At 35.4% G+C, this 15445-nt stretch overlaps 3 protein-coding genes across 3 annotated transcripts in view; 1 reads left to right on the top strand and 2 right to left on the bottom strand.

Annotated features, from left to right (window-relative positions):
- LOC137385436 (serine-rich adhesin for platelets-like) overlaps positions 1-15445 on the bottom strand; it is a 59020-nt gene that overhangs the window by 20115 nt on the left and 23460 nt on the right. The window lies entirely within an intron of this gene.
- LOC137397402 (mucin-like protein) overlaps positions 1-15445 on the bottom strand; it is a 33043-nt gene that overhangs the window by 1343 nt on the left and 16255 nt on the right. Inside the window, exons 9-22 of the mRNA XM_068083694.1 lie at positions 13846-14126; positions 12998-13166; positions 12609-12872; positions 11856-12073; positions 11360-11472; positions 11036-11185; positions 10776-10942; positions 10511-10627; positions 9636-9887; positions 8353-8475; positions 8159-8262; positions 7055-7170; positions 6724-6911; positions 817-1024 (exon numbers count right to left, since the gene is read on the bottom strand). Of these exons, the coding sequence (XP_067939795.1) occupies positions 817-1024; positions 6724-6911; positions 7055-7170; positions 8159-8262; positions 8353-8475; positions 9636-9887; positions 10511-10627; positions 10776-10942; positions 11036-11185; positions 11360-11472; positions 11856-12073; positions 12609-12872; positions 12998-13166; positions 13846-14126 (2470 nt within the window). The remainder of the gene's footprint in view (positions 1-816; positions 1025-6723; positions 6912-7054; positions 7171-8158; positions 8263-8352; positions 8476-9635; positions 9888-10510; positions 10628-10775; positions 10943-11035; positions 11186-11359; positions 11473-11855; positions 12074-12608; positions 12873-12997; positions 13167-13845; positions 14127-15445) is intronic.
- Positions 9919-15445, top strand: part of LOC137397436 (small ribosomal subunit protein uS5-like) — a 476780-nt gene continuing 471253 nt past the window's right edge. Inside the window, exon 1 of the mRNA XM_068083732.1 lies at positions 9919-9923. The gene's annotated coding sequence lies outside the window, so the exon portion shown is untranslated. The remainder of the gene's footprint in view (positions 9924-15445) is intronic.

The raw sequence follows: 15445 nt of genomic DNA on the forward strand, positions 1-15445 counted from the left end.
AGTCGTGTGGTGGTAGGTGACTGGTTTTAGTCCGTGTTGAGTCCGGGTCTTAACAAAAGGCCAAAGGATCCAACATCTTCCTCAATTCCACTAAGAGAGGACCTTCCTCCATATGTGAGCTGTTCCTAATATGGCTGTCTTTTGTATAGTCTCAAAAGACATGTTCACTCCTACCTCAGCCAAGTATGCTATATGCCTAATTGATATTGTTCCGAGTGCACCAACTACTATTGGTATCACTTCGGTCTTCACCTTCCACGGTCTGTTTATCTCGAACCCAAGCTCTTTGTATTTACCAATCTTCTCATCTTACTTCTGTACTACGCTTGTGTTTCCAGGTATTGCTATGTCTATGACCTGACAATGTTTGGTTTCTTTGTTTATCAGTATCAGGTCTGGTCTTCTAGCTTCAATAACCTTGTCTGTCTGCACATTGAAGTCCCATAGCAACTTCACTTTCTCATTCTCCAATACAGCTTCTGCACGGTGGTCGTACCATTTTTCTGTGTGGGGCAACTCGTGATTGTTATTATTCATATTATTATTAATATTATATATTAATACTACCATTATTGTTCTACTGCAATGATAAAGCAATTTCAGATACTATTGAATAAACTTGATCAGATTCTAAGGTTATTTAATTGGGTTTTTGGTAAATGGCTGAATGATTCGCTTCACTTGATTTGACAAAAAACTTAGCAGGTTGAGACAACTTTAAATAATTTTTAAAATTTTATGAAAGAATTTTGATCATTCAGTCCTTGTTTTCAGACTGCATTTTAAAAGCTTTTTCATGATAAATTGAAAACTGACCTTTTTGACCGCTTTACCCAGCCAGCAAACAGCACGAAAAGTAGAGTAAGAAGAACAAGGGCTGCTGAAACAGCAAGATAGGTGATGAATTGACGAGCATCATCCTCAATAGCTGTAACTGGCTCTGATGCTATAGCGGTATTGGAAATCACAGATGAGCTTGTACTTGTTACTTGTGATGTTGTTACAATATACAGACTGTCTGCCCCTGTAAGAAAGTAGAGCTGGTTGATTAAATACAAATACTACTAGCTTATCACATCCTAATCTTTTACATACCGGCAACTAATAAAGTTTATTGCTAGATATTTGGCACTGATAATATGCTGATATTATAATCTATATATATATTTCTCAAAGTCCGTCGTGAGTCCGTGTGTTTGTCGGAAATCTGGCTATAGATCTTAAATTCTTGGAATAAATATTCCGTATGGAAGAGGACTCGATCTTGGACCAAGCCGTTCACCAGTCTGACTCCTTGACCACAAAACTACGGAAGTCGAATTGCTCTCACGCCAATATAATTCATTATATCAGAGCAAAACCTAACTTCTTTGCGTGTGACAAGGGTCATAGCATAACGTCACGAGAAGCTGTTCGCTCACATTATTAAACTGGCTAATAGCAAGACTCTCACTACTTCTCGTTGTTTATAAGACAAAAAACTTTTCTCATGATATGTAGTTTGAAAGTTAGAATGGCAAATGTTGTTATATATTAAATACAAATCTATTTTCTGTCCAAATACTCTTCTATTACACGAGCAATGCCGGATGGCACAGCTAGTCTATATATAATATACAAATCTCAGTTTTTTTAATCTGTTGGTCTGTCTGATGGTCTGTCTGATAAAGTTTATTGCTAGACATTTATTACTGGCTAGCTGTGCTACCTGGCGTTGCCCAGGTAATAAAAAAGTCTTTGGACAGAGAATTGATTTGTATTTAATATATAACGACATGTCATTCTCTCTTTTAAACTACATATTATGAGAGAAGTGTTTTGTGTAGTTGAAATAAATTAAGGGAGAACATAAAAACAACTGTAAAGGTTTTCAAACTTTGTCAAACAACTGTAACTTTCAAACTTCATATCATGAGGAAATGGTTTTGTGCAGGACAACTAAATTAAAAATAAATAAAACAACTGCAAAGGTTTTCAAACAACTGTAAGTTTAGAATTTCACAACTTGAAAGAAGTGTTTCGTTGAAATAATTTAGAAGGAAAAATATAAATTTAAAGGTGTTTAAATGTAAATGTGAAATCATTAAAGAGTAATGGCCAAACAGTCTATTTTGCTATGATTACAATAAAAAACCATTTGGTATACAATTATATGATTTCAGTTCATTTCAGTGTTGACATGTGAAAATATCATAGTCTATAGAATGGTATAAAAACTCATAGTCATTATCTAATGCAATTACCTCCTGGTAAAGATCATCATCATCATCATTAAAAATAGTACCAAAACACTATGTTAACTTTAGTAACTAAAGGTGCCTACAATGACTTTAGTACTAACTGTGCTACCTGGCGTTGCCCGAGTAATAAAGAAGTCTTTGGGGAAAAACTTGATTTGTATTTAACAATACATGTAACAACATTTGCCATTCTAACTTTCAAACTACATATTACGAGAAAAGTGTTTAGTGTAATTGAAATAATTTAGGAAAGAAAATAAAACAACTGTAAAGGTTTTCAAACTTTGTCAAATAACTGTAACTTTTAAACTTCATATCATGAGGAAAATGTTTCAGGCAGGTCAAATAAATTACAAAAAATAAAACGACTATAAAAAGGTTTAGATGAAAATGTGAAATAATTAGCAAGTAATAGCTAAATTAAGTTGGTTTTCATACGATTACAATAAAATATTATCCGATAATGATACAATTAATGCGAACTGAGAAAACAAAATAAAAATCCTGAATATGTTGAATTAATAATAACAATTCTTGCATAGAAGTGTGGTATAAAAAAAGGTTACTGCTCCACTAAAAGCTATACATCAAAACTTTGAATACGGAAACACTCCTACTCTAGGGAGACTCTTCCCACAGAGACAATGTAATTGTCCGCGCAAAAAAAATTGGCCTTGACCTCGGATATAGTAATTGAACCTTACGAAACATATTTCTTAACAGGAGTGTCATAATGCGTTGCTGCATTGGTAAAATAATCAGCTGGCGCTATAGCTGTATCTATAGCCAGAATGCAGACAGACATACGCCATACTTTGAGAAATATATATATATATATATATACAGTCAAACATGGATAACTCGTCCACGGATAGCTCGAACACATGGTTAATTCGAACATTTCCTTTGGTCCGTTCCCACGTAATGATAAATTGCTATAGATAACTCGAACTCAACACTGTTAATTCGAACTGTTTTTTTGCCCAACGGCTACCGAAACGGTTGTTATCGCTTTAGAAAATCACTTTATTCAAAGCCATAGAGGTAAACTTCATCTTTTCGTAATTCATAAGCGTCGTTATTACCACCATCGGCAAAATATTTTTGTCAACGACTTTTCTAAAAGTTTGGTGAAAATTGATTTATACTGCGATACGATGAATAGCACGGGCTAGCCGGGTCACGCGCGCAAGGATTTTCGCCACGCACATACAAAACAAAAATCGCATGTTGTTTTGTATGTGCGTGGCGAAAATCCTTGAGTGCGTGACCCGGCTAGCCCGTGATGAATAGTTTTCCGACGTTGATTCCGTGTTGAATCAACGTCGGAATGTTGAATGTTTAAAACGTCTTAAAATTGGTGTAATTAAACGTATACGTTGTCTGAGCTACAAAAAACTATTCATCGTTTGACCTAAACACAGAATACGTGTGTACATTCAATAAGTATCTATTAAAAAAGCGTGAGTGATATAGAATGTACCGTAAAACCTCGTAAAACTTCTAATTGAACTGCCTCGGAGTGTTGCTCTTAACGAATCCCAGGTAAAGTAGGGTAATCTGCATAAACTTCAAGAAAAAATGGCAAAATTGATCGTGGGTAAAACCCCAAAAGAAAAAATGTCTTTTCTTTTGAGCATTTCAACAACGATCAAGTTTTGCCAATGTCAATCTGAAAAACGTCCTGGCAATAACATCACCTCAAACAACAAACCAATCTCAAGTGAAGAAAAATCTATACTTTTTCATGAAAACGTTTTAAACTTTACATTAGAAGCATTTAATTTGAAACAAGCCATTTGTGCTTTTGATTTATATTATAGTTTGTATATGTACATGTATCTACTAATAAATAAGTAAATATATGGACTTGTGACAGTGCTCTGATAACTTGAACGCTCTGATAATTCGAACACTTTTGCTCGGTCCCTTGAAGTTCGAGTTATCCATGTTTGACTATATATATATATATATATATATATATATATATATATATATATATATATAGTCAAACATGGATAACATGGATAACTAGGAATAACCAACAAGACCCCAAGAGAAGCTGAGAAGATCAAGAAAAAACTCTGCTCTATCTTCCACAAGAACGGACTACGCATAACTATATCGGCGAACAAAAAGGTGGCCAACTTCTTAGATGTAAACCTGAACCTGACGACCGGTGTACACAGAATTTACCACAAGCCTAATACACATCCACAATATGTACACGCCAAGTCCAATCATCCACTTGGAGTAATAAACAATATACCACTAGGTATAAATAGGAGACTGAGCAACTTGTCATCAGACAACTCCACATTTACCACCGAAACTGACATATACCAGCAGGCACTCAATCTAAGCGGACACAAACACAAGCTTGTGTTTCAGCCTGCCCCGACAAACAATGCGCAAAACAGAGACAAGAATACCAGACGAAGACCGATACTATGGTACAACCCGCCATTCAGCAAGAATGTAGCTAATAACATCGGTAAGACTTTCTTTAATATCCTGGACACAGAGTTCCCTAAATCACACGCTCTTCGTAAGATCTTCAATAGAAACTTTGTGAAATTAAGCTACAGCTGTATGAACAATGTGAGCAGTATCATTAGCGCTCATAATACCAGATTGCTGCAGCATCGCAATGAGACCCCTATAACTACAGAACCAAGAGAATGCAACTGCCGACATAAGAATGGCTGCCCACTACAAGGAAAGTGCCTGAGCAAGTCAATTATATATAAGGCGACAGTCACCACCAATGATCAATCTGCGGACGAACATTACATAGGATTGACTGACACCACATTCAAACAACGCTATTACAATCATATGACAACCTTTAGAAATGTAGAGAAAAGATCAAGTACCGAGCTCAGTAAGCACATATGGACCTTAAAAGACCAAGGCATAGAATATAACATCAAGTGGAGCATAGTCAAAAGAGCTACATCATACAACAAGACCACAGGCAGATGCAACCTATGTCTGTATGAGAAATTTTATATTATATACAATCCTGGCATTGCTACCTTAAACAAACGCTGTGAACTAGTTTCAACATGTAGACATGCTGGCAAATTCCTTTTAAGCAATTTTAAGACTTAACTTTTAATCTTCTGCTTTGTTGAGGCTTTAAATCGTGTTGCTTGCTAATTTTAATCCTACGTATCAGTGGTGTATTTAGGTATTTTAAGACCTACGCTTTTATTTCCATCTATATATAAGTCGTTTTCAGTGCTAACAATTTTATCTGATGATTATTGCATGGCAATATGAAACTATTAGTAATAAAGTTGTTTTAAACTTAACTTTAACTTTCATTTTCACCCAATTTTATATATATATATATATATATATATATATATCTATATATCTCAGTTTTTTTTTACCTGTTGGTCAAGAAAAGACCTGTTGGTTCACCTGTTCAGTTATAGTTTAAAAAATTTCATCAACTAACAACACAACTGCTTTTCATTTGATTTGAACTCAGAACAACCAGTTCCGCAGACAGGTGTGCTATCCATTAAGCTACACTGTCTTTGCCATACTATGGCATAGTTTTGCACATACTTACACAACACAATTATAGCAAGCTACACATACATACTACTACCAGAACGCTTGAATTTAACTCAGTTAGCGATTAAAAGCAAGTAATAATTATGAGCAAGCTGGCTTAAGGCACCTTTGCACACAGCCCTAATTATAGTAAAGATTTAGACTAGCTTGAGTTACTAGCTTAAGTTACTCAAATTCATTAGGTAAAGAAACTTAGTCAATGGCAGCTGAATTTAGTAACCAATGCTAAATTTTCTGTGCTAAAACATTTCTATTACCCATGCAGTGTTTGACATTCAGCCAGTTTTAGAATATAATATAAAAGCTATAAATGCAAAGCATTTAGAGATTTTTTTGACATTTTGAATTCTTTTGTATTCTCACAAAGCACAGAGAATAAAATGTGGAATGAATTTTAGCTTATTAGTTCAGTTGGTTAGAGTGTCAGTCTACGAGGCCAAATGTCATAGATTTATATTGGCCAACATTTTAGTTGTCTCAGCGATGGCATGTACATGTACAAAATTTTGTGATTGCGTTAAAGTTAGCACGTTTAAAGTAACTGCTATTGGAATACAAAAATAAAAAGTTTTGACATCCATACCCTGCTTTATCATCTCCTACACTTTAACATTGACTCAAAAGTCACTTTTTATTAACGACAGATCTGTGAGTCCTCTTCGAACGCATCTGATCTCAGGTAAAAATAATTATAACTCCTTTCTACGAATCAAATGTTCATAAATTATTTCTCATCGGTCAATTTTAAAAGCATCATATTATATATTACAACACCATGGCCTCTGTTGAGTATTAAGGCAATGACCAGTATAATAGCGCTAACTGTACTGCGTATTCCTTAGTCGATATATGCACCAGTATAAAGTTATACAGCTAGCGTGTCATCACCGCTCACCCAAAGCTTTTGAAATGTTGACAGAGACTTCTTCTATGGCCAACTTGAGAAGATCTCTAGGCAGCACCCCGTGGCCTGGTATAAGACTATATATAGCCAACTCTAGAGTTTTATTACTCTCTTCTGGATATCCAGGAAGTCTTGAAAAGTACTCTTTGTAGAATGTCAAGCTGTGAGCCGACCTCTTCCTAGTGTCAGGTAAAGTGCACTTTTAGCCATTAATATTTGATCAAACTGTTAGAGTAAATACTAGATAATGAAAAATGAGAACTTCATAATTGAACAAAATCAAAAAAATAATAGCATTATATATAAAAGTGTTTAAAATTACCGTCTTAGCTTTGTCTCTAAGTTTACTGAAATAAGATTGCAGTTGTCATCAGCACAGATCTCATTGGCAGAAGCTGCCAAGAGAGTAAATAGAGTAATTTCTTTCTCCACCGTGTACTATAAAACAGACAATATTATATTACACAACTTTACTGCACCAGTCGGATAGTACAACTAAACTTAATTATTAATGGCATGTAAGAATACTATATATCGATGTAAAAAATTACAACAGTAGCATTTAGGTAGATAAAAAGCGGCTGTCTGTTAGCAACTCATTTTAGACACATGTCAAATGTTAGCATGTTAGTTGCTCATAAAAACTTCTCTTTGTTTACTCTATAAAATAAAGGAGTATTGGCAATTTAATTTTGTAATTTCTTGTGTCTACAGATAACTCTTTCAAATACAGGATAAAGTAATGACCAATGAACCAATCAAATGTTAAATAGATCATCAAAGTGTCATTCCAATGATACCTGATGTGCAATGAAATCTTAGTTATTCAACGAGCTAATCACATAATCTCAATTTAGCTGGCATGCATTCCAACTAAATTGTGAACTACGGTTTTATGTATTAAAAAGTTTTTTAGGAAGCATAATTATAGGGAAATTGCTACTATACTTTTTAATTTTACAAAACCCCTAGCGTATGTGAGCACTGCTATAGCGTATGTGAGCACTGCTATAGCGTATGTGAGCACTGCTATAGCGTATGTGAGCACCGCTATAGCTTTTAGGCATGGATGTGCAGGTCAAAGGCAGTTGTCTGTTAATAACCAGTTGTCTGTCACTTACAAAAATATTAACTTTAAGAATAATAATCATTCATAAAAATAACTTGCTTTATTTGCTGTACAATATAGTGGCATATTGATCGCCAAGATTAATTAATTAATTAATTAGAATCAATTTTTCAAGTACTGGAATTTTAGTCACTCATGACGATACTTCTGTTTACAAAACACTTACATGTTGGTTGTTCACCCATTCATGAACATGACAGTTGTTGAACAGCAATACTGTTACAAGGATTATGCATAGGTTAGTCAGCATTAGTATAACACTAAAACCCAACAAGAGATGATAACTCTATTATGCACCTCATTCTTAGTGGTGTTCTCTAAGAAAAATAAAACTGAGTTTGCTTCTGCCTCTGCTGAGGGTGAGTCTGTAATCTCTGCTACTAAGTTTGTTGGTGAGAGTACTGAAAGAAGGAGAAGAATATAGGTATTAAGTGCTACAAAGGCTTCAAAACATTCCAACAATTATAGTACACAGGCTAAAACCGTTTTACCTGAGCATTGCCCTTCTATAAACATGGAGTTTCCAGGACACTCGCACAAATATCCACCGTCTTCATTTATACAGATCTGAGGAGCAGTACAGTTGAACTCTCCAGTGCTGCACTCGTTTATGTCTGGTATAGAAAATGGGACTAGATAAATATTAATATTAGGTTTACTATTGATACTAATGTTACTAAGGGCAATTTCAGATTCACTACTTGTACCTTTTTGAGGTATACATAATAATATTCATTGTTAATAGCTATTGGGATAAGGAGTTTTTAAAATTCCAATTCAAAATTGTGATATTCACAATTTCAAATTTCTCAATTGGGAACTTTGCATATCCCAATACAACATATAAACACAACCATAATTTAGAGATTCTCTATACGTTACATTTAATGATATGAGATCAACATGGCAATACTGCTATAAACTAGGGGAGTAGTTACTCTTCTAACAACAAAGTCTGTAACAACATTTTTAGCTTTCACCTAACATGTTTTCAGACAGTTAGTGTTTATCGCAGCGTACCAGCACTGATATTGATAAAGAACCCAGGCCATGGTTTTTAATAAAACACTGTACAGGCATACGCATAGTCATTGAGGCACCGTCAGGATAAAGAACCGGTCCCAATTAAAAAACGACTATCACCAAACAGTTCTGCAGGTCAAAAGTTGTTGGATTTCATTAAACTCACAAGAGCCTCGGCTACACTATAGGATTCTATTTGTCGAAAAGTACAGTATTTTTAAATTGAAAGCTATATCACTGCATAAATGAAATACAAAAACAAAGAGTTGTTGCATCTTACATTCTAGGGGCTATTGAACCAAATAGTGGGTTGCAGTTTTTTGGCTACTTTTAACTTTAAATCTGAAAAATTTCACAGAATGTGTGTCTAATCTGTTTCATTGTAGCACTGGGACAAGCAACATATTCTATTGCAGATTGACTAGATTGTTGGATACAATTGCGCAGCACAATCATCACAAAAGCTACTATAATTTCTTACAATTGTCAGAGATATCTGATCTGAATATAAATGCTATACACATACCCTAAATACATACATTCTGTGTATAAAGAATTGAAAAGTGTCTAAAAGTTACTCTCTTTTTTAAAGATGGTTGCTTCATAGCTTCATGCAAGTGTAAAAAGTTTGTCTTATATCAATATGAGCAGAATTCACATGTTTTGCAATGATTTAGAAATCGTTGTAGAATCAATAACATGAACTTGGTGAATAACTTAGAAGCGTATATTTTGCATGACCAGCTCTTACCGTCGCATGATGTTTCATCTAGAGCCAAACTGTACCCAGCTCTACAACTGCAAGTGTATCCACCAGCTGTATTTGTACAATTCTGGGCACATGCATCTGTATCAAGTAGGCATTCATTGATGTCTTCACAGGTGACTCCATCACTACTCAGTGCATATCCCTTGGTACAATAGCAGACATCTTGTCCATCTTCTATGTTACACAGGCCATTGACTTGATCGCATGGACTTGGCACTTCACAAGGGTTGGCAGCTGCGAGCAAGAAGATTTTACACATGGAAGAAACACGCATTTAACAAATGAAGGTAAGTTGTACTTGTCCGTGTTTTTTTAGAGATTTCTTTGCAACCATTTTGAATTCTTTAGCTATAGAAACTCGAACCAGCATTTCTTTGTATGTAATCTGTTTGCCTAGGAAAATAGTTCTAACTCATAGATCAGTACTTGTAATAAAACTATGACTCTCAGCCTTGCCATGCTATAGTTGTGATCGATGCCGTCTTACCAGGTCCCTAAGTTGAATCGGAATGAGAGGAAGTGATTAAACACGATAACAGTAGTCAAGCTGCTAGTAGCCTTAGAGATAACACTTACGGTAGCAGTTGATACCATCTGCTAGTTGCCTTAGAGACAACACTTACGGTAGCAGTTGATACCATCTGTAGTAGCCTTAGAGACAACACTTACGGTAGCAGTTGATACCATCTGCTAGTAGCCTTAGAGACAACACTTACGGTAGCAGTTGATACCATCCGCTAGTAGCCTTAGAGACAACACTTACGGTAGCAGTTGATACCATCTGCTAGTAACCTTAGAGACAACACTTATGGTAGCAGTTAATACCATCTGCTAGTAGGCTTAGAGACAACACTTACGGTAGCAGTTGATACCATCATTCAGGAGGACAAACTCAGCATCACATGTACAGTCATAGGCACCAGCAGTGTTGATACAGACATGGTGACAAGGATTTGTAAGACACTCATCTACATCTGAAACAAGAGTAAGCAACTCTAATATTAGTAGCAACAGCAACAGCAAGGTCCAAAAGTAGAAAAATAAAGGATGAGCTCATGCATGCTATGCTACAGATATCTGAAATTTCACAAAGATACGACAATAATATTTTTAATGTTCTACCATCACAGGTGTCGCCATCTATATTTAGGGTGTAACCCGTTCTGCAGGCACAGACAAAGGAACCAGGAGAGTTTATACAGATATGACCACAGACATCTTCTGTACACTCATCAACATCAGAACAAGTTTTACCATCTCCTGTGTATCCAGCAGGACAATCACCACATCTGAAATATAAATACTGATAGTCCAATCAACTGGAAAACATACAAAAATTTCTGTTTGTTTCAAAAAAACATTTAAAAGATGATTTGACTTACTTATATCCTTCATGATCTGCAGGGGGAGGCAAGTCTACACAGAGCACAGAAGGGTAGCAGGGAGAGGCAACCAATTCGCAAGCATCCAAATCTGCATCACACAGGTCTCCGGTGTACCCAGTAGGACAAATGCAGGCCAAGACGATAGAGCTGAAATAATGTATAACAGACTTGAACAAAATGCCACTAGATCCGCATAGAGCGGAAGATTACAAGATGTAGGAGAGGCATTTCTGTCCTAATTATCTAAAACCAACAAATCAGAGTACAAGCAATGCTGCCATTCTATGATGTAATACCATTAAACTTGTCTAACTAAATTACGTTGTTTCAAAAGCTTCTTGTTGTTGTTGTGTTGGCTCATCACATGTGCCATTGTTGACACAGTTGCAAAACATTGTTAGCAGGGTCTTAGAGCTTGCAGCTCCAGCTGTGTCCTACAATTCAACATATTTTTAGTTATGGAAATAACATCAAAACAACGAATTATTTTAAAAATTTCAAAACTTGGAAATTTATTACTTTGACATAAAAGTAAAATAATATCAACTTCCTAATATACCATAAAACCTCTAATTGAACGCCCCCTTTATTTGAATGCCACCTCTATTTGATCACCACTATACATGTAGGAGAAGAGTTGAAAAATAGAGCACCATGGCGTTCAAATAAAGGTTTTACGGTACATCTTTTGAAGGTAAAAGTTAGCAAAGTAGAGTTTAAACTATTGAAATTGTATAAAAGTATAGATAATCATGTATTCCAGTATCTGTGTAACCGTAGAATGAAATCAGATTGTAGACTGTGACTGAATGCTTACTCTTGCAGTGATGGTGAAGAGAAAGTTGGAGGTGTTAGTGGTGTTGGCGATTTGACCAGTTATGATGACATCATCTCCAGTCATAGTGATGGTAGCATTGATGTTGGTTCTCACCGTAACATCGTCTCCATTTGAATCATTCACAGTCAATAAGTATTCAAAATATCCTCCAATCACTAGTACCGAGTTGTTTCCGTTGATGATTGGTGCAAAATTGTCTGAAATAGTGACACAGCATGTTGCTTACAACTAAATTGACGCTCAATAACTTTAGCTACTGCTTAGTAGCTGAGTGCCTCAGTACCTCACTACCTCAGTACCTCAGTACCTTTGTACCTCAGTACCTCAGTACCTCAGTACATCAGTACCGTAGTACCTCGGTACCTTAGTACTTTAGTACTTTAGTACCTCGGTACCTTTTTACCTCAGTACCTCAGTACCTCAGTACCGTAGTACCTCAGTACCTTAGTAGGATTAGTTGGTTTGGTTGAGTTTGGCCACGGCTGATGCTGCCAATAAGCAGCAGATTAATTAGACATAAGTACGGTATCTTGCTGTTATTGTACAGTGGCATGTCTTTGTTAAATAAAATATTCCGCTATCAATATATGACAAAAGAGTTTTAATTTTTTACCATGATACGTTTGACTTTATACCGTCACCTAAAATCGTAAGCATTCCTTCCACGCATCACATAGCATAGTTCACAACACCTGGCTATAACGAACAAAACTACCAATGTATTCGTCTTACTCAGTTGGGCGTTTGCAGCTTCACTCTCTTCCCCTGTTTGTTTGCTGCTTTCTCCAATACTCAGGTCTCCCGTAATATAGACATCATAGAGACAAGATGTGTCTGTTTCACAGAGGTCATAAGCAGCAGTTCTGAACTCTTCAGTTGACCAGACCCAATTATCAATATCATCAAGAAATACTGGTACAAATGAGTTGTTGTTGAATGTGTACCAGTTGGTATTATCTGTGTAGTACATGATGGAGTCCTCCTCACTGACAGCGACTGAAAGAGATAAAAATAAAGGATGACTGATGAGTAAAAAATATCTAAAATAAACCTATTAAATGTCTTTAGCTTACATTTTGGTATTGGTCAAGTTGAAAAAATCATTAAAAGTATTAACTTACACGTGCTGCCCCATTCAAAGATGTCACTCTCACTTGAGTTAGCTGGAATGTGTCCAGTTCCATTCAAATATGTCAGGTCATTCTCTTGATCATCATCAAAGGTACCAGTGAGACCTACAGTGGTTCCTTTGACACTGCTTGGTAGCCCAAGTGTAATGGTCAGCATTCCCTACAGTCAGTTCAACAATGGAAGTGATTGATGTGTGGCAGCATGGCATACATCAATAAGTTATGGAACTTGTATTACTAGTAGTGACAGCTTATATTACTATTATTACGATATTATATTACTAGTAGTTGCAGCTTATATTACTATTAATAAGAGATTGTATTACTAGTAGTGACAGCTTATATTACTATTAATAAGAGATTGTATTACTAGTAGTGACAGCTTATATTACTATTAATAAGAGATTATATTACTAGTAGTGACAGCTTATATTACTATTAATAAAAATTGTATTACTAGTAGTGACAGCCTATATTACTATTAATATGAGCTTTAAATTACTAGTAGTTACAGCTTATATTACTATTAATAAGAGATTGTATTACTAGTAGTGACAGCTTATATTACTATTAATAAGAGATTATATTACTAATAGTGACAGCCTATATTACTATTAATATGAACTTTAAATTACTAGTAGTTACAGCTTATATTACTATTAATAAGAGATTATATTACTAGTAGTGACAGCTTATATTACTATTAATAAGCGATTATATTACTAGTAGTGACAGCTTATATTATTAATAAGAGATTATATTACTAGTAGTGACAGCTTAAATTACTATTAATGAGAGCTTGTATTACTATAATAGAATTACCAAAAATTTAAACTCACATTGTTAGGAGTGACAGCTAGAGAGACTCCAGAGGAGAAGAGAACTGTCAGGGTGACATTACTCCTCTCAAACTGTATCTCACTACTCACTCCCTCTATAGACTGAGTGCTGTTCGCATCTTCCTCAATCACTGAGACGTCTACTAGGCTACCGTTGACAATAAGCTGGGTGTTGTTCGCCAGACCAGGACCTGGTGGAGATTTGTTGATCTGTACTTGTACGGATGGTAGACCAAGGGTAGCTACACATGCTGCACTAAAATATGTTGCCTGTCCCAGTGCTGCAATAAAACAGGTTAGATACATTTGGTATGAAGTTGTTCAATCATCAGGTTAAAATATAGAGTAGCTGAAACAATGCAACTCACCAACTCATTCAACAGTCCCTAGAAAGTAAGGTACAACAACTCCTTGTTTTTTTAATACAAAACATATGTCTAATAGTATACATGCCGATTTACAAATACTTGCTGACAAACAGAACCACATCGTGTAGCTGAATTTTTTGTGAGTTGAATAAAATCAACTGCCTAACAACTGTTTTCTATTTAGGAAATTTTCTCTATTTCCCTGCACCTCACCAAATTGTTGAAACCCCATGCTCGCTTGAACCTTGAGAAACTAACAGTTAATCAGCTAATAGCAAAAGTTTATAGTTGTGTAAATTTTGTTAGTTTACTTTAATATAATAATAATAATAATAATAATAATAATAAGTTTACTCGGTATGAGTGCCACTTATGTACAAAGCCTACTTGCTAGCAGAGACATATCCGAAGGGAATACAAATGGAAAGACAGCATTGATAAGGAAAGTTTCATAGAAAGAAAACTGACTAACAACCAATCACCAATCAACCAATCACCAATCAAATGCCTCAGACAGACGTAGAAAACGTCTTCAATATGAGAGTTATAGCTAATCTAGTGTTGTTAAACCAATCCTGAAGGATTACAAAAAGAGACGTACCAACTTTAGCAATCACCTGATGATTCCATTTTGATTACTAGTCGTCAACTATGCAACTAGCTAGTTGACAAAGAGTATACTGAACATTATTGAACAGGGTATGGTTTCTTGGAACAATGGGCTGTAGTGCTATGACCAAAAACCTGTAGCAGTAGAGATAGAAAGGACACAGCGAAACTAATTATCCTCTCTGCTCTAAGTTATGGTGTTTAAACTTTTGTTGATGCTGCAGTATTATGCAACTTGTCAAATAGTTAAAAGTCAGCCATCTTCTTTGCAAGAGTAACCTGAAGCTGTATGGAAAATCTAGAAGAGAACTAAAAATGCTGGTGAATACTACTAAGACATTTACGGATGACATCAAGATGAAATTCTGATCACAATGTTTAACCATGATGAGATTGAAGAGGAAAGAAAATGGAGGATAATGTAATAAAAATACTCGATAAACAAATAATGAAGGATATTGGTGATGCGCTTTACAACAAGTATCTCACTAGATGAGCATAAAGTTTTAATAGGAAAGATGAAGTAGAAAATTTCAAAAGACTAAATATCACAAAAAGCATTAACAAAAGTCAGATTGAATTCTGGCAGCATACTACAAGCTGTGGAAGCATGCTACATAAAT

Source organism: Watersipora subatra, chromosome 1 (assembly GCF_963576615.1).
Source record: "Watersipora subatra chromosome 1, tzWatSuba1.1, whole genome shotgun sequence".
NCBI classification, from domain to species: Eukaryota; Metazoa; Bryozoa; class Gymnolaemata; order Cheilostomatida; family Watersiporidae; genus Watersipora; species Watersipora subatra.